The 27493-nt window shown below is 43.5% G+C and overlaps 1 protein-coding gene across 4 annotated transcripts; it reads right to left on the reverse strand.

The window, feature by feature from the left end:
• Positions 1-1809: 1809 nt before the first annotated feature.
• On the reverse strand, positions 1810-26305 carry fndc5b (fibronectin type III domain containing 5b). 4 transcript variants are annotated; one of them, XM_037094018.1, is made up of 7 exons: positions 25757-26283; positions 20676-20794; positions 18477-18675; positions 14163-14252; positions 11052-11244; positions 9020-9509; positions 1810-2552 (listed from the first exon to the last, which is right to left on the reverse strand). In XM_037094018.1, exons 1-5 carry the CDS (start codon positions 25833-25835, stop codon positions 11105-11107), a joined length of 627 nt encoding a protein of 208 aa, XP_036949913.1. In that variant the 5' UTR covers positions 25836-26283; the 3' UTR covers positions 1810-2552; positions 9020-9509; positions 11052-11104. The 4 variants fall into 4 exon arrangements, with proteins under 4 accessions (XP_036949913.1, XP_036949912.1, XP_036949911.1 ...); XM_037094017.1 differs by having other exon boundaries at positions 1810-5345; XM_037094016.1 differs by having other exon boundaries at positions 1810-9509.
• Positions 26306-27493: the final 1188 nt, after the last annotated feature.

The raw sequence follows: 27493 nt of genomic DNA on the forward strand, positions 1-27493 counted from the left end.
GTTTAATTGTGTGTACTGTGTGTGTGTGTGTGTGTGTGTGTGTGTGTGTGTGTGTGTGTGTGCGCGTCACTGTCCTCGTTTTGACGTCCACGTCGCATCAGACAGACTTCAGCTCTCACTGCCATCCAAGGCTAGAACCAGGAACAGCAGCATCTGCATCATTAGGCTCCATCAGCCTCCTCTGACAATCTACTGAGTCATCATCTGTCACCACTGTTTACCCCATTCGCTACAAAGCAAATATCACCGTTTTATTTGACACGGCGCCATTAGCTCGTGCGTGTGCGTGGGCCTACGTGTGCGAACACCTGCGGTCGAATGCTCTCTGGAGCCGCAGTCTAATTTATGTTTTCTGTTCCACAGGACACCCAGGACGGGCGGGAGCAACTCAGTGTGTGTGTGTGTGTGTGTGTGTGTGTGTGTGTGTGTGTGTGTGTGTGTGCGCATTAGGGGTTGTTATGTTGATGTACAACGGCTGCTGAGCCGGCCTCATAAACCAGCCTTGGGTTTGAAGACCTGGGCCACATCCATTGTAATCTAACCCTGTCACGCCCCATATGCTGGGGGCCACTTCGGGCCACCCACGCCCTTCATTAGCATTCAAAGAGAAATCATTAAGGAACTCTCAAGTGATCCGATATATCGGGCCAAAAGTAGTCGATCAGATGTGGTCAACTACTGACATCATGCATGTTGCCTAATTATCCTTAATTATTACGAATAATTTTAACTCAAGGTTCACTAACCAGCTATTCCATCTCATACGCCTTACACCAATGTGATGGGAAAGGATAGATCTGGACAAAAGTTTAACATTTTTCATTGAATTAATAAATCTGCCAACTCGTAAGGATAAGTTCACCCAAATGTGAAAATGTAGTCAGAATCTACTCACTCGCCTGCAGAGGAAAAGTCAGGTGATGCTTCCAGAGCTTCACAGTGAAACAGTGCTGCGGCGTTCTCCTGAACGTCTGAAGTGGAGACTTGTTTTAGAATGTAAAACAAAAAAGCAACTGAGAAATCAAAACATGCATAAAATGGCTCCAGAAAGCTTGTCTGATGTATTTCAAGTCACCAGCAGCCCCGAGGCCCCAAATTGATTAGAAAATGTTATTCACTCTGCACGGTAACTGCTCGACCAAAAAAAAAAAAAACGCCCTGACTTTTTATTTTCATTTTACATTTTAAATTAAGTCCCTGTGTACTTCAGAGAGAACGCTGAAACATTATTCTACTGTTATGCTCCACAAACCGTGGGCCAGGAAACCGTACCTGACTTTCTATCAGCATGTTTCCGACAGGATACAGATATATTAGGCGAAACTGTCTTTTAATGCCACAGAAGTCCCCATCACAATTTTTCCAGGGGTCGAGGAATAATGCTGGATCAGTGTGGGACGTGTTTAAAAGTTCCTGAAAGGCTCATAAAAGGACTTTGCGGTGAGATCATTTACTCAGAAGAATGAACACTGAACTTTTTAAGCCTGCGTGAATGGATAAGAAGCCCGTAAAAGCCCCATACTTCAACGATATGGGGCCTTTAAAGTGCTCTTAAAAAACTAAATTTGCAGATCCACAACTCTGTGGGAGGTAAGAAGGTCCCGGACTGTTATTTAAAGCTCCAGAACAGCTATTAAATTAGCCCTTTTAGAGCGCTTTTATTTTCAAACTACATTATATTTACATAAATATAAAAACAAAAAGAAATATTGAAATGATGAACTATAAATCCTCTCACCGTTAATGTTTTCTGTAATTCTAATATTCTATTATCATTTCTCTGACAGTAAACACCCAGACACATGAATGGTGCATTGAAAATATTTTATTTCTTTCCTGTGTTAATACATAATTAGACATTTATATTTCCATAGAAACAGTATATATATATATATAGATATATATATACCATGGTTGTGAACGATAGCAGAGTCATGCTAGCCCTCATGAACAGGTTTTATCCCATGAACATCAAAATGGCTCAAACACAGACGTCATGATTGTACATAAAACACTGACTCCATTATTCGGCTGTAAATCCATGCTTCTTGGTTATTTGCTTCGACACAAAGTACAAATATATGCCATAAGTAAACGGCCCTATTCTTTACTATGTGCAGGACCTTAGGGTGAACATTCTCAATAGTCACTCAGCCAGTCATCTACAGCACAGGCAAACCAGTGTGGATGGGATGACTTCAACCACTCTGCAGTCCTCCGCTGGCACGGGATGATTAGATAAGCACGAATTTGGTTTAAGGGCCGGGGTTACTGAGAAGCTCACGGCATTGCAGGGGGACAAACTGCACTACGGGGTTACTTATAATGTTAAGATATCTCTCGTCTTATAGTTTTATTTTTTCATTTAAGTACTGAGGGCCTAAAACATCCATACAAATGAAATAGTCTTACTTTGGAGAGACTGCAAAGGCAAACACGCACTTGTTTGGAAAAAAAAAATAAAAATAAATAAAGACCCAGGGATGCTCATCACTTAAACCTCTACATGATGGTAAAAGTTGCCTGCAGCAAACACAATTTGCCTCCAGGACCTGCACGGGAACAAAGTGATGCGATCATTGATCAGTTAATATTTGGCCGTCGCGATGGATGCATTATGGTTTGGTTTTATGGTTTCCAAATAAAGTTCTGTCAACATTAATTTTTCCTTCAGCGGCGAGCGCGCGAGAGAGGCTCAGATTTGGCCTCGCGCCGTGTCCACATTTTCCCACAACCCACTAACACACCTGTAAACGCTCCAACATCTGATCACACCGGACTGAACTTTGAGCTTCGACACTGCAAACCCCACTGGGTGTCATGATCCTCTCTCTCTCCTCCTGTGTCTGTCACTCCCAATTTCATACCCTCTGATTCTCTGACTCATCGCCCCTTTCTCTCTTCCCGTCTCTCTCTCTCTCTCTCTCTCTCTCTCTCTCTCTCCCTCTCTCGTTCTGTCTGTCTTTACGTCTCACCGCCGGTCTCGGGCTCCATTTTCACACATGCCTCATTGGATGTTCACCTTGAGCAGCTGTTGAGTCGCCTCCTGCAGCCTCAGATAGACAGAGACAGAGCTGTCTGGGCCAGACTTGCCTTCTGCTGCTCCCCCCCCCCCAGTGTGTCAGTTTGGACCGCAGCCAGCCGGAGAATGGGCTTGGTGCATGAGTGAGTGTTTAAGTGTGTGTGTATGTGTGCTTGGATTAGACCACTACAGGAAAATTACCACTTCAGGTTCTATAGTATTACGGCTAGTAAGCACATTCAGGCTTTTATCACCCACTTTATCAGATTAATGTTCACTGATCCAGATAATGTTAACCCCAAAGGACCCAGCTTAGAAAGAGATTGAGAAAAGTTCACTTTGTCATTTTGATGCAAGAACAACATCAACAGTGGTTCTTTCCTTTGTTCGGTCTCAAAGAGAGACCAAAGTTATTCTAATGAACACGCGTCTGTTGGCATATCGGATGCCCTTCATGGATGTAGCTACGTAGCTTCCCAGCTGTGTTACACGGTGACATCCCCAGTTTTAATCCTGACCACATATCTGTAAGTAGTCGACTGTTAAAGTTACTATATGTATGAATTATCAAAACATAATGTCATTTGAAGAAACATATGCATTGTGTTGATGAGACATCTACTGTAGTTAGCAAGCTAACCAGTTAGCGTCATAGGGCATATCCTAACAAGGCCTGGGAGGCTGCCGATCAGCCTTGCTTACAATCTGTCCCGATGGTCACTTGCGGTACTGCAGCAAAAAATGACACAGCGGCGCCAGTATCAAAGAGACTTTTGTAAAACTGTTGATGGGACCCCAAAAACTGTAATCAAGAGCTATTATGACTCTTTCTACTTCGAAATTTGGATCCATGGAGGTTTGATATTTGTAAAACTTCCAATAAGCTGAGAAAAGCGATTTCAAAATCTGTGACTTCATCACAATATTAATTTTATAAGCTGAGCGGGAACTTGCAGGCGGGGACCAGCGGGGGAAACTCTGCTGTGCATATCCAGTGGGTTGCATTACCACAAAGTAAATGCAGTGGCCAGAAAGCTTTTTTGGCGTATGCTCTGGGCAAGCACTTCTCATTGGTTTGAATTGGCTACATCTTTGCATCTGGTGTCTAGTTAATATATACATCTGTGATTCTAACCAAGCCCCCAGCAACAGCACCAGGCATTGAAACCAATTTGACATAGTGGCCAAACGTTCAATCACAACGCTACATGATGCACACCAGCCTAAAAAAAAGCGTCACGACCCTCACAAAGTGACTGGTGTCGCTAGGAGAACTTGAGCCATTTGGTCCCATAACATTCAAAAAGTCTCGAAAAGCAACACCATTAATTTGTTTTATTGCCATTCAAGTTAGCAGAGGGATAAACCGAATATTAGCCACTTGGCCAGAGGCCTGGAACCCGGTTAGCCTAGCTTAGCTTAGACTGACGGATCTGACGGCAGACAAGCACATACCAAACGTTTGTAGACTCTTTTAAAGAGCAAACGTTGGAGGAAGGACAGTGGTACGCTTGATCAGCAGCAGTGTGGTTGTCTTTAGTTGTCGGAAAATGTTTCTGAACTCATTCACGGGGCTAGAATGGGTTTCTGTATCTATGGATACTGGCCCCTTACAGAAACAGTAGCAAGTTACTCCAATAAATGCATGCAAACATCTGCACAACCAGAACCATGTCCCTGTCCTAGTGAGCAGCAAGAGGGGTACAGTTTAAAAATACCATATTTGCTGAGTCTCCCTCCACTTGGTCCATCTGCGCATATGGAGCAACAACTGCCACTCTGACTCCAGCTTCAAACAGGCTCCCTCAGACGCTTCCAGCTACACCCCCCTCGGAAAAAAGCCTGACATTCAGATCCCCAGCGTCTACTTTGTCGAGACGCTTGTTCTTTAATTCTGCTGTGTGCTACAGGCCAGCCGTGATGCCCCACTTCTGTCAACGCTTCAAGTATCGTATGCTTCAAGAATCCCAAGCCGGCTCGTTCTGGCTCTTTGTCTTTGTTTCTGCGCGGATCATTTCTTTCTCAGCGTCAGGTGGTTTCTCTCTACAGTCCGCTTGATTTAATAGACCGCAACTTGAGTCACTTATTGATTCCGAGCAGTCATTCATCCTTTTAAGCTCTTTCCTCTCTAGATGCATTTGTCCTACACTCATTCCTGTAGTTTGAGGGATTTGTGCATGAATCCGTTGATTATTTTCACATTTGTGCTGTGAGAGTGAAAGTGTGAGAGTCACTTAACACCAGGCTGAAAAGCAGTGTTTCACGCTGTGGTTGATCATTTCAAGCCTGATCACCTCTGACCAGATGGTGTTCTGGAGGACACCTGCAACGAGGTGAGGAGTTAAATCACAGGAGGTCAACAACGACAAGATCTTCAGGAGGTGTTATATTACTCTTTGACCATTTTTTTCATTATCTTTGACCTGGAGGGCTTTTTTATCTTTCATTTCCCGCCACTTTCAAATGTTTTGAAATCAAGAAAATGAGCGACTGTCAATTAAAATGACACCACTGGCAAATTATATCAGCCGTGGCTAGCTAGCTGATTAAGCCAACGTAAAATCCATGTTGGTTGAAAATATTTCCAGCTGACTCGTTTTAAGAACGTAGTAACACCGTCTTGAATATGCACACGACATACTGTATATGACATCATGCTAACGGGCTCAGGCTAATGCTACATATCGCAGGTAAAATAGGAATGAAATTCAAATACAGCAGTTTTTCTTGTATTTCAGTGCAGCACTCAGACTGTAAATAAGGAAATATTCAAGCTGATGCGGGTGTTTCTCCAAACATAGGCCTTCTTGTCTGTACCTTTAAATATTGTTTTTAGTTCTAGCATTACAAGAAGCAATAACTTATTTCTAGACATTTCTGGGGCAAATGTAATGCTGCTGTATCTCTGGCATCTCTGATATCTCTGGTATACCTCCGCAACTCCAGAAATAAACATAACAGAGCTCCGAAAGTTAGCTTAAACTCCGATTTAAGCTAAAATTTAGCTGGCAGAGACCAGCCTGGCTTCCCCATGGTGAGGAAATACTACAGTGTATATGTTTGTGTTAAATGTGGATTTTGGAAAATCTATTGTCACGTTATCGGTTACCACAAAAAAATAATACATCCTGGTTAGTCAGTGATGCATTTCTTGGCCTCGGAAGTGACACTCTTGGTTACTGCCGTAGCTAGTACTCTAGTTAGCCGGCCATGCTAACATTTGCAGCTTACGTTAGGCTGTTTAATCAATCATTTGCACTTTTTCCTCTTGTGTCTTTGGTTTAGGAAATGCTACTATAAAATATGTCACCCGCCAAACTCTTTAAATGCAGAATATCACTCTGACACAGCTCTTACACACAGCGTTTAAATATGAAAATAAATCCATACAAACCTTCTTAAATCTGATTCTTTTTTCTAATTTCATATGTTTTTCAAAGCACATATAAAACCTTAAGGTGTGTGCTTACTAACAGTGTAAAAAGGTGCTTACTTATCCTAACTGATCTTATCTCTACTTTTCCTTTGCCAGTTCGCAGCTTTCATCAATTCTTTCACTCTCCACCTCCCTTTAGTCCATTTTGCCTTACTTGTTTACCAGGTAGAGTGTCCATCCAGGCCGGTCTGAGACGAAAAGGTAATAAATGAGCAGAGGAGCGAGGGATAGGCAGCGAGCCGGGGCCGAATGAGAGAGAGAAGAGCTGATGCGGAGAGGGAGAAGGCGGCTAACGGGAGTCTGAGAGTGGATATAATGAGAAACAGGGGAAAGGGAAGCTGGAAGGGGGGTGGGGGGGGTGGGGGGGCGAGAGAAGTGAGGACAAGACTGGTGAAGGGGAGAAACGAGGAAGAGTGGAGTGATATATGGGAAAGAGAGCACTGCGACAAAGGGATGGAAAGGGGAAAGTCGTAAATGGGAGAGTGAAGGCGGATGAGGGTTTCTGGAGGTGGTGCGGGAGAGAGGGAGGCGGATAAAGAACGCAGAGGGTGAAAAATGGATGGCAGGGTGAGGGCCTGGTGTGCTGGCAGAACTGATGAGTGAGATGAGAAAGTAATGGCTGCCTCTCTCCGCACAGTGTTTAAATCCAGCGTGTATGTACGTGGCGCTGATTAGCAGTCATCTCAACCAGCCAGCCATTCACACATGCGCTCATTATCTCTAACACGGCTGCAGCTCCGCTGAGTCCAGCTTCGCAGCGCTTTTCTGTCTGACTTTTCGAGTGAACTCGACTGGTGAGCGCCGGTGCTCCGGGGTTGGGGTTCCAGCATATTTGCAATTATACGGAAAGCACATCATAATTGAACAGGAAGCCCCACTCGCGATAATGAAGCTTTATCGTTCGCTGCATAATTCTGATGAAAGTCCTTTCCTCCTTCACATAAAGCCCTTGATGAAGTAGCAACTACAGAAGTGGGGGAGTTATGAATATGCACGCTGAGATCACTCCTTTAACAAGAGGATGTCCGAGCGTGCTGGTGAATTAGGGCTGCCAATGATAAAGGCTTGCCTCAGTGATTAATCTGATCTACCCATTTGTTTTTGCATTTAAGGTTCAGGCTGCTGGCATTCTAAATGTTTCCTCTCATCAGTAATTACCAGGTGTCTCAATACTTCCTCTAGAAAATGTCAAATGTGTTGTGTCAGACCCCAGTGTGATGCACTTGAATTGCTTGTACCTTGCGTGAGTTATGGGTGCAACTTCTATTGTATCCTGTCACTTAATGGGAAAAGGATGCTGATCCTCCTTTTTAGAGCAACTGGAACGGCATATCATTCATTTAAAAATACGAAGGTTAGCCACTCTGTAGATTAAATTCTATTAACACTTTTATTATTGCTTAGCACACGTAGCTCACGCTTCTAAAGCCTTTTAAGTGCTGCCAAAGCGTCAGTTATTATTGAATCACTTACGCTGGGTCCACCGAGCAGTATCGCCCATAATCATTTTACCAGCAACGTCTGCAGGAAACACCTCATGTTCATGGTATGACGTGGTTCAGTACGATGGCTTCGAATGACCGCAAATGATTATAAAAAGGGTAAGTTAATGTAAGTTTTAATCATACTGCCAGTCAGCGATGGCTCTATAGCGCTGGCGAATCGGCGGAGCTTCTCTGGAATTTACACCTGGCTTTTTATACACCTCTCTCAATCCCATCACACTCAGACTACTTGCGCTGCATGTTAATGATAGTTCCGAGGGAAAACGGTTTACATTTCAAACCCGCGTTCAGCCGCACAGCCGAGAGGTTCATCTGTGTTCCCTTCCACAGCCTGCTGTCGCTGCTGGTCTGCAGCCAACCCAGAGAGGAAGCCCAGCCAAGCTCTGCCCAGTGTATACGTTTCATTAGGAGTAATGCCCCGCGTGTCTCCATCCTTATTCCCCGCACATCCTGTTGCAGACCACAGGCGGCATATGGTGCTGAATATGCAGTGATGAACAATAAAACCTCAATCTGAAACCAAATCAGTCATTTTACAGCCACGACAGTCTTTTTTTTTTTTTTTTTTTTTAAGTTTGACAGTCGTACTTAACTTTTGGATTTTTGTTAAGTTTGATTTGGAGTGATGAGACACGCGGCGATACTTCAGACGGCATCATCCAACTCTAAGAAAAAAGACGGAGCGCTGTAAAAACGGAGTCCCTGAACTGACAGGGTCGTTAATGTTCAGTTCAGAGAGGCGAGGGAGAAACATTTGCATCATTTCGCTGATGACACACAGGGAGAGAGAGAAAGGAGACTCGGTGTGCTATTTTCTTTCCGACCCAATAACAAAACGATCTCATACTCAAGATTGGGATTGTGAGGGCTCAAACAACCACAACAGGACGAGCACCAAACGCAGGGAGACACGACACAGACGGAGAGAAATGAGCTGCTACACAAAGGGCTGTAGTAAGGACAGAAAGAAGTGACCGTGGATGGAGAGATAGAAAAAAGAGAAAGTCCTCAGTGTCAAACAGGGATTGGTTGGTTGAGTTGTGTGCCGACTGTTACCTGGACTTGAAGCTTTTCAAGCCATTCTCACGGGGGGCAACCCACACTTCGTCTGCCGTCTCTGCCCAGTGATACAAACCTGAAGTGGAAGAGAACAAAAACGAAAAAAAAAATCCACTGAGACATTCATGTTTGATGATCCGCTCCTTGGATTGGATGCCACCGATGAAGAGTAACCAGAACGTATGAATCAAGCAGTTCTTGTCGAGAAGAAGTGACGTCCCCTCCGTCTCCTGGACTGACAGCCATTGTGTGTCCTCTGTGTCTTTACTGGCTGTGTCCAGTGTTGGTCACGACAGAAGTGAATGCAGTTTAGTCCTCTTCTGAGTCCGGTTCGACCGCTTGCAGCCTCTCTGCAAGTTCGGCTTTGTGTCCACTTGGTGTGACATTGTTAAAGAGTTCTTCGTTGTGTAGAGAGGAGTTGCTGTAATGGTTTATCGGTTCCTCAGTACTATGGTGTCTGAGAATGGCTTTCTGTTGGTCTCAGGGTCTGGAAGAAAGACATTCACTGTACTTGATGAGACACAAAGGACAGCAACAGTGCGGATATTGTAAGAATTGGATACAATGGCAAGCGCATATAAAAGGGTTTTACATATGTGATTCATATAAGACTAAAGCATGTCACTGACATGCAGACGACATGGAAGAGTAACTCTATACTCTGATATAGTGGCATCTTGGCTCCTATACGGTGGATGCATCGGTCCTGAAAGGGCTTTTTCTACCATAATATGTAACCCTATGAAATAACATGATATGCTCTTTTGCATTGGAATTGACATTACTGCACTGGTGAAAAGTCCCCATATCTCACTACAATTCTACTTTTCAAAGTGTTTGGGTCTTAAATTAAGTATAGCGACATATTTTAACTAGAAGTTAGACAAACATACTTTTCAATATACACGTTTCTGCAGTGTATGGAACAGCTTCTACACATAAACTACATGGTGAACGTGCTAGTTATGCATGAGGCCTTTTTATAGCCTTTATTCTCAAAAAACGTAAACAAGGTTAATCAATAATATTGTGCTCCTCGGTGTTAAAAGGGATGCTAGTGCTAACATTTGCAGTTTGCGTTACAGGGACGTGCTGATAGAGTCGTTCCTTACACTTCTGCTAAAACTAAACTCCAGCGCACGACACGCCTGCCATGCCCAGTCATGGTGCAAGCTATGGCTGGTTTCTAATTGTAGATCATATCATAGAAGATGTGGAAGTCAGAGAGAAGACAGTAGTTTTTGAGGCGATGGTCATTTCAGGATAAGATGAAACTCAAGTATTTATGAGGAGAGTTTAGGATGTTGCAGAAACAAGGCAGACGTGCATGCTTCCATGACTCTAAGGTATTTGAATCTTTCACTGCTCCCTGCTCACACACGCAGGGAGTTCATGGGTCAAATGAAAAAAAAAAACACTTGGACAGTGCTTGGGTCATTTTGCATGATGGTTTACAGTATGATGTTTGGTTAGAGACCATACAAGGGGACACTTTGAGCCAACTACATAGGGTACAATAAATCTCACTATACATGCGGACAGCACTACAAAGTGGCAAATGCTCTTTACAGTCCACAACATAGTGGGTAGTGAATGATTTCAGACACAGCCCTTCATTTGTTTTCTTTTGATCCCTGAAGAGGAAGTAGACGTTGCTACATTGAACAAGGGCCAAGAGACTGATAACAGGTGAGCGACAGAGCTGCTGTGTGCCGTTTAATTAGTCTCAAAACTGGGAGAACCGTCCTTGAAAACACTTCTCAAGCTGAATTTCGAGTCTTTGGAGGTAGTAATGGAACAGACAGTGGCTGATGTCTTCCCTGCTTGGTCCTTGGTTTGCATTAATTACACTAACAGCAAAGTAAAGAACAGCGTGCTCCCCTCCCTGCCGTGGAAGCTTTCGAAAAATGATATTCAGGACCAGCGTATGCAGGAGCATATATACCAAATGGAGCAATGGGAAACAATTATGTATAAGCATTTGTATGAGGTATTACATTGGGTACAATAAAGATTAAGTGTTCCTCACCTGTCCTGAGGTTCAAGGAGTTGGTTATTGCACAAGGCTATGCAGGGCTGGTCTTAGACGTTGCTGCGCAGTAGCCCCCCCTGTGGGTGCTCCGGAGTACTGCACTCTGAGGAGTTCTTGGCTTTGTCCTTGTTGTTGTTGGGCTCGTTGTCTTTGATGATGTCATACTGACGACAAAACAGGGCGATCACCCCTGGGAGACGAATGGACATGATAACTATTGTTAGGATAATAGTGGCTGTTAAACTCCTTTTTTTTTTTTTTTTCCACAGTGAGGTCAAAGGTCAAGATCAGCTATTAGAGCAGCAATCCTGGAACAGGTCAGACTTTTGGGGTTTTTCTTGAGGGTTCAACCAGGATAAATAGTTTTGTCATATCTGGATTAGTTTAGGATATGCAGCTGGAGCTAGTAGGCAGTTAGCTTACCTTAGACATGTCTCCCTGTTCCTAATTTTTGTGCTAAACAAAGCTTAACCTCTCTGTAGCTGCATATTTATTGGACAGATATGAGACTGCTATTGATCTTCTCATCTGTCTCTCGGAAACAAAAGCAAATAACCTTGTTTCCAAAAATGTCAAACTATTCTTTCATGGATTTTACAGATGTGAGAGGGCTTTTGAACCCTATCCTGCTGGCATTAAATTAATCACAAATTATCAAATTCAATCACAACTTTTATCTTTCAAGAAATCCTGAGAGTGCTGAGAATGATGGCAAGTTTGAGCGTCTCCAGTTAAGTGATGACTGGGCAAACTTCATTTGAAACATAGTGGAGCTTGGATTGGTATTACAAGAATGGATGGGCTGGGGCTAGCTGGTTAGCATGCTAACTTCAGTAATGTTTTAAACTAAAATTCTTACATATTGCACCTTTAAAGCTACTACCGCATTAACCCCCTGTGATAGCCTATTGATTTATTTCTCCCTTTTTTGAGTTCTTATGAATTTGGGTTCCAGTCCCAAACCTTGAAATACTGACAACACATTTCTTTCAGTTACAGACGGTAGAAGCGATGATATGTGCGAGTTATATCTCTCTATTCATCCAACGACCTTTTTATACGTCAATAAAGCCGACCAAATTGAAGCGAGAGAAAGAGGGATACAAATACAGTGAAACATACAGACGGAGATATGATTTGATGATGAGATAGCCGTGAGGAGGCAGCTTCAGTCGGAAAGATTAAAAACCTGGCAGACGAGAGAGATGGATGTTGAGAGAGAGATACAGAGCAGGCACTGAATAGAAGAAAGGGAATAATTCATGGCGGTGGAGAGGCGCGTGCAGGGTGATGGCAGGAGGAATCTGGCCTGAACGGGCTTCAGTCTTGCTTGTTCTGCTTATGTCAGCCGCTGCTCATCTGATCACTGCAATACCAAAGGGTAAGATGGGATATCTCACTGTGATATCCCCCAGCATGCCCCACGGGTCCAATTAAAAGCAGAAAAATACAATTCGCCTCCTTCACGTTCTGTTTTTTTTTCACCATCCTGCCCTCCTTTTTTCCTCTTCTTAAGACTCAGTTTTTCACTCTTCCCCCCCCACTTCTCCCTCTCAGCCTCTCGTGCTCTAACGGGTAATTGGCGAGGGAGTTCTGGCTTTTACAGTATACTCCATACAGTGTATGGGCCATATTTGTATCTCATTACACTTGGTGAAGTGGGTTAGGAAGGAGTATTTATAGCTACTTGTTTCAATGCAAAACAGTGCTGAGATGCACAAAATGATAACTGCAACACAGAGATAATGACTGTGAGGCTTAAATAAGAAGCAGCTGTAGTCTGTAGCTTGTACAGATGTGACAGGACTAACAGTTTACTGTTGTTGTGATGATCAAGAGAGGTTTTTTTTTTAAACTTTCAGTGAATCTAAGTTTGATAAGCATTCTCTCTCACTGACTGAGCAGCAGCTTCTGGCTAAATTATCCACATATGGCTGTTTTTTTGTTGATATCAATATGTTCTAATTCTAATATGTGAGTCAGAGTTGGTAAAAAAAAAAAGTATAAGTGAACAAAGTCAGATGTTTCTGAGTTTAAAGCCGACACTGACTGAACAGGATGAGGACGACTTTGGTGAGCTCCGGACTATTTGGTGAAATATCTGATCAAATTATGGCCAGAACGCCAAGAAGTTTGGTGAGGATATTCATGAAATGCACATAACAAAGTCCCCCAAAAGTTTTCACCTGCTCGGTGAAACAATTCAACATCTACTCGATGGACTGGAGTGAAATTAGGCACACCTATTCAGTTTCAAGACAATGTATCCTCCTGACTTTGGTGAAATATTTTTCCTTTTAGTGCAACCACGAGGATGACTTTGAGATTTCGGGTTAAATGTCTGAACAATGTTTTCATTAAGTGTATGTAAGACTAAGGTCAAAGCACAAAGTACAGCCACAGAGAGCCATGCTGCCATGGCTGCAGACTCTTCAACCGAGTTGGTAGTTGGCGGCGTTCGTTTCTTTAGGTTCAATCTCTTGTGACAACAATAAGCTTACGGTCTGGTCAGGTTTAGGGAAAAAAGCAATGGTTTCATACCTACGTACCTGTCTGCCAGATGTGTGTTATAAAACACTTGGTTTGACAGTTATGGCCAAATTAACATAATCAACAATTACAGATTTACCTTAGACCCTACATTTGGATAAGGGATGTTTAAAGTATCTGACTTTTTATTGTATCTTACTGTATGTTAAACATAATTATTTGCTGAATTTGATGGGTTGAGCCTCAGACACTTCCAACTGAAATACCTCTTGATCGTAGAACAAAAGCAATCGGATCATAACTGAAACTAAGATTATTTGCTCTTTCACTCACTAAAACACATTCTGTTTATTTTTTAAAGAACCTGGATGGGTGTACAGAATTTAAACCTGTATTTGATTTGTACTGATCACCAAAAATGTCCTTTAAACCAGCATCACATCATCCTAGCACCGCAGGGCACAACACAGTCATCACAGAGAGATGATAACACCACCAGTGTGTGAGTGTGTGAGTGTGTCTCTTCTGACCTCAGTCAGAGAGCTTATTTGCCCCACAGACAGCGGACTCCTATACGGTCGGCAGTGATAAATGTGCATCGCTGAAGAGAAATATTACCTGCCCACATGATGAGCACCACTACAATGATGATGAGTTCTCCAGCTCTCAGCTGGGCAGCCTGACCAACCTCCTCCATCGTCACCTCGTCTGGAGGGAGAGAACACACACACACACACACACACGCACACACACACACACACACACACACAGTCAACAAAGTGCCACTGTGAGCACTGCGATTCATTGTCCCAGAGAGAAGATGTGAAATTGCAGCCACTCTGAGCATCTGCAGGGAAAGATAAAAGAATAAAAGAGGGCGACAGGAGAGCAGAGAGGCCGCCCGGTGTAAATCCTCCTCTCTGGTCACTGTAATTAAAGCTAAGTGAGAGCAGAGGTCTGCAGAGACAGAGAGAGCTGGATCCCAACCCAATCACTCACTGTGTTTCTCTTGCTGATGGGACTCTGGCAGCTGCAGCGTAACACCAATCGCAGGGTTAGAGGTTTGAACACAGTCTGGACTACAACCTCTCACTCTGTTGCCAGCAGCAGGCCTCGTGCTACCCACAATTCCCCTGGACAAACCGGCTCCCTCTTCCAGCCAGGGGGTGATTTCCCTGGCACAGCAGGATATCATATCAAAGTGGTTGCTTGGATGGCGTCAGGACATCACTGTCACTTAGTGGTCGTCCTGCAGGAAATCTCCAGAACCCACTAACTGAAGCACGTTGGCTTTGAAGTTATTATAGCGTACATCCAGCATTACTTTACTACTACAGTCTAATGCTGCAGTTTATGGACTGGCAGTAGCAATAAAATCTCCATGCGATAATATATTAATTTAAAAATGTGAGATGGTATCTCATTTAATTTGGTAATTACATTTAGAAGCAATGACACGTGAAGAGAAAAGAACTGCTGAATTGCAGCGATTGAACAGAGGCTAGCTGAAGAGATGCTACCGACGCATGGCTTCAGCTCATTACAGGTTGAGTCCTCCTCGAGTGTGGTCACCATCCTGCTTCAGTGTCCTGATGAGTCCAGGATGATGGTCCGGCTCGCTCTCAGGTCTCTTGTTGCCATGGTGATCCTCTCTCTGAGCTGAAGTTGAGGCCTCAGGCTTGGCAGGGGGGAGGTATGCTCTTGTAAAGTCGGTAATAGCAGATTATATGTTTCTGTTGCAATGGCAGACCTCTGATGGACAGCCAGTGTCAGCTGGAAATGATGTTTGCATCTCTCGGAAAGTCTCTGAATATCCAGTACAAGAAAACTCAAGTGCTAACTGTAGCTGGAAATTGTTTTGCTGCCGCCTCGACAAACAAGTTTTGCTTTCTCTTAATTACTAGCCGTGCTGTGATGATTAGAGGCAGACCAACGCTTGATTTTTGTGGCTGATGTTAGAGCTAAGTGGCCCAATTAGCTGCCCACACAACAACCTCCGGGGAGGTTGCAGAGGAGCAGCAGCAGCGGACGTACTGCCAAAACAATTTGACATTTTACTCAGTAACTTGAGGATTTAATTTGACCAAAACAGAGCAAGACAAACAGAAACTGTTTTGGTGAGTTTTATTTTGTTCATGTCGATCTTTACTGAAGTGAGTTATTAGAGAAAATCCATTGATGGTGTATTGACTGATGTATTTCATGAGGCACACCGAGGCTAGCTGGTTAGCATGCTTACTTCATTAGACAGCTCAACTTCGACATAATATCAACAGTTGTTTCTTTGCATTGTGTTGATTATGTGGGTACTTTTTGTCCATGTTTTAAAGATTCTGGCCATATCTCACAAATGGCTCCTTTAAGGCTTGTTGTTTAGAGGACAAAGACTAATGCAGCTCTACTGGGCAGAGCAGAGAACTGTGGTTGTACTGGGAAAATGTGTGCGACTATGTAAATGTGAAGCCAGCTGCTCCTGCTGCTGCAGCACTGTGTAAGATCAATGAAAGGTGAAAACAGTTCCGACAGAAAGTAAGCTCTGTAATGTTTTACTGCTGTAAAAGACTGATATACAAAACTGCAGATTTTGCACCTTGTATAAAGTAATAACCAACACTAAAACATTACACGTCAACACTAGCCACCAAAGATTTCACTGCATTATAAAAACTTCAGCACATTCAGGGTTTTTTTTTTGCACGACTTTGCTGTTACTGAATATGAGCAACAGACAGAGGCAGATGTAAAGACCGATAAGAGACAAACAAACAGAGGGAAACACAGGCAGGCTGTGTGGTGTGTTGCATTGCGCCTGCAGACACTGAATGGTGTCAGGCTGATTAATACCTGCTTAGAAGGGGAGGAGAGCAGTAATGGCTGGGAGATTTAATCAGGGCAGCTAATGAATGCTCCCATAAACACACACACACACACACACACACACACACACACACACACACACACACACACACACGGGGAACTTCCATCAAAGTCTGGGAAACAAAACGAGTCGGCCCCTCAACATCAAGACAAATTGTCCCGTTAAACACCTGCGTCACATGACCTCACACTGCAAAAAACAACAGCTATTGTAACAAACGCCAGCCTTAAAATCTTGAAAATCTTGAAAGTGAAAGTGTCTCCAGAAACAGTGTGTCCTGTACTGTACCTTCAATATTGATGATGTTCACATTGGAAAGTTACAACGGTTTTGCATCTGATCAGTTACCACAGTCATAAACTGATGGCTGTGATAACTGCTCGTTCCGGCTGTCTCTGTCTTCCCCGAGCTTTATCAGATGGCAACTCTCATAACAGAGGCAGAAAAGTGCATTTGTGGAAGCAGACTGTCCGTACCCTGAATGTTGCTGGTGAGTGCTGCGCTATCATCACCCTACGCACTCAAAGCTTGTTATTAGCTGTGTGGCCAGCCCTCTGTTACCGTAGCGTTAGCAGATGTCAATCGATCCCATCCCAGCGTTCCCCAGTGCACCGCCAGCGTTTTCTCGAGAAAATAAAAAGATAAAACGCCATGGGGACACGGGCCCTTAGTTTACCAAATGTTTATGTATGCACTCATGCAGTTAAATGAGTACCATAAGCATTTTTAGCAAGATGGTGGAACTTAAAGCCATGGGCGCAGCATTTTCTTTGCCGGGCACGTTACTACGGAAGGAGCAGCCTCAGCATCGTGGAGCTCGATCTTCTGCATGGATGTTTTTATCAGAGAGCAACAAGCATCATGGCCAATGACTCGCTGCAACAATGACACATTGATTGGTTGACGATTCAGATGTGTGGTGTGTATTGTTGAAGTTTATACACTGGGTTAGGTAATACTGAGTGGACAGAACATGATCAACACAACAAGTGTGAATGCTGAAAACAAGTAAAATATTATTAGTATCTTATTACGGTGAAACACGGGGTTGAGTTTTGATAATCAGGGCTATTTGGTGTTTTACAGCTATTTGTTGGGACTCACGTAACCCATCTTGAGACCTGGACAAACTGGGAGACGTGGACACCACAGGAAGGCTTGCCAAGTGTAGAAAGGGACAGATGGCCAGTTGGAGGAAAAATGGCCGTTTACTGGAAGAAAGTTTGCCAGTAATGTTGCTTTAATGCTCCAGTAGAGACTAAATGTACTGTTAGTGTTCACAGCTTTACAGCGTATATCACTCTCAAATACTTTTCGCCCTCACAGGGACCTCGACGAGCTCCCACACAGGGCTGTTTCTAGGGAATACACTGCTCCCTAATGTCCCCTGTTTCCTCTCTTATCGTCTTGCTGCCTTGCTGCTGATGAGCGTTTAGCATTTGCTGTGTCCCCTCTGAAGCAGCTGCTTTCGGCACTGTAACTGGGTCGGACATGATAAAATTGGAAGTACGGCAAGCTGCTCCAGATAACAGCAGCCTCTGCATTGGAGAATTAGAACAATGCAATTGTATGGGAGGTGTGGAGGGGTTCTCACAAAGGCAGCAGATTCTGCACTTTATTTACATTAAATTGTCAAATAACTATTTTTTTTCTTTGTCGTGATGAGGCCTGGATGCACAAACAGAACATTAGTACTCTGCTGTGCCACTGCCTCTGGTTAAAAAGCTGCTTTTAGCTATATAGTCTTTGCATGCAGATATTGTGTGTAGGGTTAGGAATAGGGAATAACAGAACTTGTGCATGAATTTTAATAATCTACCAACCTGTGTGTGTGTTTGCAGCATGTTTATCATTGCTTTTTAAATTTCTCTTATATAATTCATTACATTTTGAAAGGGAATACATAACTTCAAGGGTTTTTGCACTGATTTTACATCCCTTTGGAACCAAGAGGGCACTGATCCCACGCTTCCTGTAACAGCAGGTGATCAAAACAAATTAGTTCCTTAGTAACCCCTGCCAAAATGTTTAAATGACATGTTATCATCTCTTACCTGGGCTCTTGGAAGCCAACTTCTCCGACTCTTTGGGCGTCCTGAAGAGGACTGGCTCACTGGGGGGGCTGCTGCCTCCCATGCTGATGCTCTGAACGTGAACGATGTACTCCGTGTCCTCATCCAGATCCCACAATGCACAGGAGCGCGTGGTGGTGTTCACTTCCTGGATGAACCTCAGCATTCGCACATCCTTCTTCTGCAGACAAGCAGGGAAGAGAAGAGCAGAGGCCAGGAGGCTCGTTGTAATATGAAACTTTATCGATCCCTGCGGGGGAAACACCCTTTTCTTTGGCAGCACCTCAGTGGAGAAGTCACAAGTCAGGGTTAAAGTGATGCACCGAGCCACAGTCTGTTATTTCGTGACTGCAGACTATGGTGGCTTTTGATATTAAACGTTCCTGAAGCGTTTTCCAACAAGTCAAGAAGAAACTTCTGAGAAATCCACTACTTGTAATTTCTGTGACATAAAAAATAGTTTACGTTTCAAGATAATACTGGCGCACGGTATCTGTAATCAGAAAGCCTGTATCACTTCAACTGAAGTCACAGGTTCAGCTTCTCAATGTTCCCTCCAGGCAATGTAAGAGTTTTCTTCTTGTTAGCAAAACTTCTTGGGATGAATGCTTTATCAAATGCAGACTTCTGCCGGCAAAGTCAGATTTTCCTGCTGACGACCCCCCTTGTGAAAATACAACGAATTGCCCTCTGGTTGGGCCTGATATGGTACAAACTGCATACACGTCTCTCTTGGTTAACAGTTGGGAAAAAGCTGAAATAAAGCCTCGGGGGGGTTTCCTGCAGTGTAATTAAGCTTAAAGAAACAGAGTGCTTCTCTGGCCACGTTCACTCTGCTTAACATGTACATTATTATCCAGCGAGGACTGCTTGCTCAGGTCAATTGGTTCCTGCTAGATCAAGCGTCAGTCTCCTTCGGGGGTTTTTTATTTTTCCAGCAATTAAAGAAGGGAATTTCTATTCAGTCCTATTTAAACAGCACATAGACGAAATGTACATCTGCTAACAAACACTATTTGGCTAAGACAATTTGACTCAAAACTTGCATGGGCCTTTGTGCATTTTTATGGAAATCGGAGCTATTCAAAGTCTTGACAAATGTCGGCATGCACATCGGCATGACAACCTGGGGATGAGATTCAACAATCAACTGTTTTTTTCCAGGAAGTTACATTTTGTTGCTTTAAAAGTATGCCGAATTATCTATTAAAAGTTCCTGTTTTCAATATATATATTTAACTTTAACTGGATCACTTTGATACAGAAGAAAACTTAAAAATATGATAATTTTAAGGCAAGTTCTGTACCATCCTATTTCTCTGATTTCTAAGTTAATTTCTGATAATCTATTCACTGTGAATATAATAAAGGAAGATATTTTCAGGAAGTGCAATTCGCACTGTATCTAAAAGTATACATGCGTGTACATGTATCAAGTATGTGTGATTAAATTGAACTCAATTATGACTCAGAGAAGGAGTCGTATTTTTCAAGCTAAATGCAGCTAAGAGTTTTTAAGAACCTTCAAGGAGACATGTCCTTTTTTTCATTTTATTCCTGTCCTTCAGTGTTTCATATGTGATACAGGTTCTTGTGCATGTAAAATCCCAAAGTCTGTACCAACAGAAGCTCCTCTCTCCCACAGAAGACACTGCTCCCTAGCCCCTCGTCCATAGCCCACCCCTCCTTTAATTCTGTGACTTCATGACATCACAGTGCATCACAATATCATAATTTATGCCTGGCAGCTAGTTTGGCAGGTGAGAATTATTTAGCACAGCTGCACTGTTGTTCTTAGCTGTGCTGACTCAGGCTTGTGTGAGCTGACCAATCAAAGCAGACTGGGTGTACGGGGGGTGGGGTGGGGGGCCCTTAAAGAGACAGGACTTAAAATGTGGTGAACGCAGTGCTGCAGTATGGACAGTATGCAAAAAAAACCTAAAAAAAAAACTGATGTGTTCTTTGAGCATTAAAGCGTGTAAACCTGTTCGAGTGGTAACCCAAAATCAATTCTGGCTCGGTGAGAAGGCCAAGTCAGCCTGCCAAAAACAATAACCAACTTCCCGCTGCTTTTAGATTCACACACATGCCCTTGTCCATTTCACCTCACTCATCACTGTCTGAAAGCCTCGGCTGTGAACTTCAGTCCAGTTCACTTTCTCAAGATACACATGGAGGTACCTGTTGGGTGATGGCGAATCCAATGACGGGGTCCCCCTCCGAGATTTCCCACGTGACCACGGCGGAGTTGACCTCAATCTCTCTGATGGTCACATTGAGCGGCGCTGACAGCAGGGTGTCTGACACACACACACACACAATTTCAGCATGGTAACGGGAAACAGATTAGAAGTGACAGGTCATGAATATTCGGACATGACACCTTGTGATACATACAATAGACGCTGCAATGTAGACCTGAACACACATCCTCTTTAGACTCATGTTTCTCTTTCTTCTCTCGCCCCCACCTTCCCTGAAACCTCCTCCTCTTCTCCTCCTACAAATTGATCTCTCTGCTTTCATTAATACCAGGCCTAATTAACCACACATGGATCTCTGGGTGTTTCCCTTGAAAAGGCTCTCTTTCTCATCTGTCTTCGTCTTCGTCTTCGTCTTCGTCTCTCTCTCTCTCTCTCTCTCTCTCTCTCTCTCTCTCTCTCTCTCTCTCTCGACGCATTTTCCCATCTTTCGTCTTTCTCCCACGCACATCTCATTAAAGTGTGACTCATGAGGATGTATGTATATCCTCACATCATTGCAGTGTTTGTTGATCAGGGGATTAGCTATGACGGATTAAATTACAGTTTCGCTCTACTTTCTTCCCACCTTAACTGTAAAGGGAGCACAGAGTAGAAAAAAAAACACATGGGTAATGAGTGTGTGTGTGTGTGTGTGTGTGAGTGCACTCAGATCCAAGTCAAGGTCTTCTATGATCAGAGTCAGGGTTATATTTCCCATGAGCCTGACTGGTAAAAGCAACGTCAGAGTCGGACCTTGACATTGTGCTAGAACACACACACGTGCTTGCTCACATGCACGCGCACACACGCGCGCACAAACAAACACAGGATTAGCATTGAAATGTGCATTTATCCTATTCTGTTCAATAGATACTCCCAATGGAAGAGCACATAAAACAATTCTAGGTCACTGAATAAAATAAATAAAATTCTAACGTCTCCTCTAAACACGGCTCCTACTCTGCCAGGGGCATTCTGGGAAATTAAATGCATAATTTGCTTCTACATCAGCTGGACCATGCAGACCACACGCTTCCAGTTTACTTCACTTCAAGCTGTGTACTGTGTCTTAAATAAGCTCTTATCAGTATCTTTACCTGACTACTGGTATGTAAAATTGGTCACTCATAGTGACAAACCCACTGTTCCCTTCAGCTCTATGGAGAGTTTTAACATCCTTCAGCACATTGTTTTGGTTTTCTAGCCTCACACTCCTCTGGTTCACTCTCACCGCTCTCATCAGTATCACTTTCAGCAAAACAAGCTCGCTGCATGCTATACCACCTGGATTTAAACAGAAGACAAACAAAGTAGGAGACTAACTGGTGAAAGTTAGTGTGTGTGATTTTTTCTAGCAGTTGGTGGAGAAACTAGAAAAGCAGCTCCAATAAGTGCTGTTCAGTCAAATCTGTTCAGTATTTGCTGGATGTGTAAAAAAAAAAAAAAAGGAAACTCACATTTTAAGGTTATATAAGATTTTAGTGTTGTGGTGCTTGTTTCAGTTTCCTACAAGTGGCCAAAAATCCTTTTATGCAGTTTAAAATGTCTGTATCATACCAGCAGCCAGTTGGGACACAAGTGGCTAGAATATTGTGGTAAATGCTAAATTGTAGTGTAAAAGGAACTTAAAATAGTAGATACGAGTTATAAAGTCAGTAAACTTAGTGACTACTAAGGTACTATTACGTTTGAGAACTACACCTCATCCAACCCACGTACCTGCTTGACTACAGTGTGGTGCCTCCACTGCTTCACGTGAGAGACAACTTCACCGGCTTTAAATCTGTGTTTGTGGTAATGTTACTGAAAACAGTTCTGTTTCTTAAAAGCACAAACCTTTGTCAACAATCTCACTTATAATCGCTTGCTGCTTACGTTACGTGTTCAGTGTAGCCTGCTTGTTCATCACGTTATCACCCATTTAGCACAGCTAACTAGTATTCTCCATTTTGTCCTGACAAAGATAACAACTACCTGCGGTTGTACATTACTTATGCTATACATTGTTTATTCTCATATAAAACGTTAGCTCAAATTTCAAATCAAAATGGACATGACACACACAGAAATGTATATCTGAAGTTTGCGAACGTTAACATTAGCCACCAAGGACAACGTGTCAGACTAAACCGAGAGCGGCTGTAGAGGCAAAATGCCTGAGTGTGTCTGAGAAAGGATGCATTTCATTGCTTATCAGTTCTTCCTGTTTTTGTAATAGGACATGTTCTGTTGTGTAATTCACCAGTTTCATTCTTGCTAATACTTGTATGCTCTCGTGTCCAGGTGCTGCCTTCTACACTGCATTTAAAAGTGTGTGTGTGTGTGTGTGTGTGTGTGTGTGTGTGTGTGTGTGTGTGTGTGTGTGTCTGTGTGTGTGCGAGATCAGATCATACGACGCTCCTGTTCCTCGCTCCTTGTTAACGCACCAGATTACGTGCAGCAGCTGCAGTCTGTCACTTTTTCCTGATTAGATTGTCACATTGTCTCACACCACCGCAAATACTGAACCCCCGGGCTCGGACTCAAAGAGTCAAATAATGGCATTACAGGAAGAAGAATGGACTCTGCGTTTCTCCGTTCGCCTCCGTCCATCAATGCTAACACAATCACCACCACACAGCAGACAAAACTGGAGTGCTACACAGTGTTGGTGTGTTATTTTTATAGGTGGGAGCCAAACTCTCTCCGTGGCTCCCAAAGGCTCTGTGTGTGTTTGCTCATGCAGAGTAGATGGTGTGTGTTCACGTCCGTGTGTGTGTGTGTGTGTGTGTGTGTGTGTGTGTGATACATTGCTATGAGTCCCTGTTTGCCGAGCTGTTTTCCCCACTGTTTATCTTCCAGCACTCACGCAGAAACAACACAATAGCAGAAAGGGATTCACATCCATCCTTTAGCCGTTTGCTGCCAAAAAGCCAAAGAGCTGGCCGCAGAATCACAAAACTCCCCTCTTAAAACTACATTCATCTCCAGCCTCAGGAAGCCCAAATATCAAATCTATGGAGGCTGAGATAAATCCCACATGATCTTATCGCCAAGATTTCGGCTTTTTTCAAAGGACTGCCTGTCATCTTTCTGCTTATCTTCGGGACGCAATGTAACCGAGATCTTACGCTCAAGATTATTTCCTCCTTGAATATCACTGTGAGATGCTGCAGGTTAAAAATATGCAATACCATGAAAGATAGATGAGGTACTATATCCAACATGCATAAAATATGATGATTAGATCCATGCTGCATGTTGGGCTTGGAGCAGAAATATCTTATCCTTCTTTAATTTAATTTAATAGTGTTTTATATCCTTTCAGGACATTGATGGATGTGGGATCTGAAAGTTTTCAGACTCCGATTCACATTTAGATGTTATCACATACTAATGATAAATCAAGACATCTGTTTGTCTGTACAGTGTCGGAAAATGACAAATTCCCACCGAGGCCAGGATCATGCCTTCAGATGGGTTTTTTTTGTTTTTTTGCAACTGCAGTCGAAAAAAGCCAAAGAGATTTGGTTTGCTGTCACATCAGACATATAAATGCAGCAAATCTTCACACCCCTGAAAACCAGCAAATGTTTGGCCTTGTTTTTTCTTAAAATGTGAGACGTCAGATGATTTATGCATCAAAGTATAGGCTTGTTGTGATACTGATACCTTCATCAAAAATGCCTCCGATACTGCCTAGAATGCTGTGCAACGATCCAATATCACCGTATTTCATTTATTTGAAACACAACCCTGCTATATCCCAGCAGCACCAACTGCAACTGTTTTTTTTTTACTACACAAGCCACTTGAAGCATATCAATAACATAAAATCCATGCAAGCTGAGTAGCTTGTTGTAGTTCATTACAGAGCGGTAAGCCCAAAATGAAAGGAATGTCCAAAACTTGGACACAAAATATGACGTGGAGCTCATCTGAAACCCGTCAGATCTACTACTACTTTACAGATTTCGTGGTAGGAAACTTGCTTGATTGTTTTACTGGAAGAAGCTTGATTTATAATAAGGGGCACAAAGGCACTCAGAGAAAACAGCCCGAAATGGACGTTAATGACTTGGACACATAGTATGAAGTGAAACTCGGTACTCTATAGGTGTAGCTACCAATACACAAAGTTCAGGTATCGCAGAAGGGTTCGTTTCAGTTACACCAAGTTGGTTTTTGATGGAGTCGTAAATCTTGTTTTCCTGAATTACGCACACTTTCCTGGTGTATTTCCCTTTAGAATTAAAAAAGAACTGTCTTAAATCAAGCACAAGCAGCCTACACTGATAATCTTTCTGGTTAAAGCTACATTAAGTAGAAATTAGATTGTGCCATTTGGCGCCACGCCCCCCCAAGCCCAACCCCCACAGTCTCCAGGTGCCTTAATACAGATCCCAGGTCTGTCACCATCTGTCAGATGTAATGTTGGGTGCTGAATACAAACAAAACAACGTCACGTGTTGAAAACTTGTATGTCGAAGTTAACATGTTGTGATCCCACCCTCTCTGGAGTCACATCCTGCAGAAAACAAGTGATGGGGGCTGAGACAGAGACACCATTCAGCCTGTTACAAGACACTGTCCCATCAACGTGATTCCGATTCTGTTATTTTAAGGTGAAAAAGTTACATAATGTCGCTTTAAAATAACACTTCTTTCTAAAAATACTCTCCAGACCAAGAGAGGAAAACTTGTCTTCATGAAGCTCCACATCTGCTGACACGGTGTGACACTAACTTGTGTCAGCCATGTTTGGCATTACAAAGCTTTACTGCCTCCACCTGGCTGATGCAAATGACGCCGATGCGTCCGTAACAATGTGTCATGCCAGGTGCTGCACTACACTCACCTACATGCATCAACATTAGACAGCTCTGATCGCCCCCCTTCCCCCCCAGAAAAACCCCCAACATAGATCCAGCACCACCCAGCAGCATGTGTTGTCTGATCGACCGGTGCACTACATCACCTTCCCCCCCCCAACGCCTGTTTTCCGGTGCTGATCGCCCGTCAACCTGTGGTAAAACTCACCGGCACGAACGGAGGACACCGACAGGAAGCCCAGCAGGAGCGGCAGCACCGCCGCCGCAGACAAGCCTGGTTTAGCCATCCTCCTGCTTCTTCTGGCGAGGCTTCACATCCTGCGCGGCCCATCTATAACATCCCGTTTACAGGGCTGGAGCGAGCATCCCGGTCGGTACCGGAGGGCGGGAGGGAGAGGGGAGGAGGGGAGGAGGGGACTTGTTGTGCCGGGGGACGAGGCTCACCTGAACTTGGTCGCTGCAGCAGAAGCGCAACAACAGCCGGAGGAGGAGGAGGAGGAGGGGTGAAGAGGAGGGGAGGGGGTGGTGGTCGATATCGTGCTCGCTCGACGGCTCCCCGGACCACCGGCCGACTCGAGTCCGGCAGACTGGTGACGAGAGGCGGCGTGGAGGGGCTTTACTACGGCGAGAGGTGAGCGGAGCGTGAGAGGAGTGCAGAGTGCTGCAGAGTGCAACGTGCAGCCACAGCTAATGACTCTCTCTCTCTCTCTCTCTCTCTCTCTCTCTCTCTCTCTCTCTCTCTCTCTCTCTCTCTCTCACACACACACACACACACACACACACACACACACACACACACACACACACACACACTTGCAGCATTCCTTGGCGAGTTGATTGATAATTGATTAATCAAGTAACTCTGCCTCCAGCCTCCTCAAATGTGACGATTTGCAGCCTTCCACTGTTTTACATAACAGTGGAGTGAATGTCTCTGGGTCCTGGTCCACTAGTCAAGCAATTTGCCTTTGTCATCTTGGGCATCTCTGAGTAGACCAGCCCCCGAAAAAAAACTGCCAGTTGAATAAATGAATAAATAAATTAATGAAAAAATAGTCGTCAATGATAAAAATGATCAGTTGGAGCTCCAGATGTTGAATTTGTCTCGGTTATGTAAGTCCTCTCTGACTCTGAGGGTTAATTCATTTATGATGTATATTTTGGGCGACATGAACTGACAAGAGCCACTTTAAGTCCTGTGTGACTTTGTGCAGAGTGAGATTGGGGTTAGTTATGGCAAAAAGAAAAAAAAAAAAAACTCAGATTCCTGTGATAGTTATGTCATTAGAAAAAGCACTCCACCAGCTTTACACGTGAAGGTCATCAAGAGTACCACTCAGCCAGTCAAAACAGCGGAATGATGTCTTCTTCAGCCCTGCAGCAGCTTTTTTAAAGTCTGAGACCGAGACCACACGTACATGGGTATCTCTGGAAATGGGGTTTTAAATCGAAAACTTCCCAGTCTGGACGAGCGTTTCATAGATAATCCCCATCCTTACGACGCACAAAATACATTGAATGAGGCGGAGCAGCTTGACTTCTGTTCACAGAAAGCAAAGCATTAGTAGGATTTTCATCTCTCTCCCTGTATTATCAATTTCCGTTTCTGTTTCTTTCTTTATACAAATGATATAATGTCCATTCTGTCCACATACAAACTTAAAGACTCCAACATCATCACACATACTCTGAGTTCACATTTGCCAGTGATGCCACCAACACTGATGAACGTATGTCTGCATCATCGTTTCCAAACATCAGAGGTTCTGAATATCCTCACCTTGGATGGAGTTTTCCACAATGTCAGTTTTCTGTGACTCAATATGCTGTTGACGTGTGTATGAAAGGCCAAAAAGCATATGAAAAGCTTTGTTTAAAATAAATACCCCGTGTGCATGTAGACAACAAATTATCCCGATGATGAGGGGTCAACAAAACATCATGA

Source organism: Acanthopagrus latus, chromosome 3 (genome assembly GCF_904848185.1).
Source record: "Acanthopagrus latus isolate v.2019 chromosome 3, fAcaLat1.1, whole genome shotgun sequence".
NCBI classification, from domain to species: domain Eukaryota; kingdom Metazoa; phylum Chordata; class Actinopteri; order Spariformes; family Sparidae; genus Acanthopagrus; species Acanthopagrus latus.

Bases quoted from the DNA above. Each gene is read 5' to 3' on its own strand.
- fndc5b (XM_037094018.1), bottom strand. From the start codon at position 25,835: ATGGCTAAACCAGGCTTGTCTGCGGCGGCGGTGCTGCCGCTCCTGCTG. The intron at 18,676-20,675 runs GTACCTCCATGT...GCTTGTCTGCAG, and splicing joins GATTCGCCATCACCCAACAG to AAGAAGGATGTGCGAATGCT. The intron at 14,253-18,476 runs GTAAGAGATGAT...CTCTCCCTCCAG, and splicing joins GTTGGCTTCCAAGAGCCCAG to ACGAGGTGACGATGGAGGAG.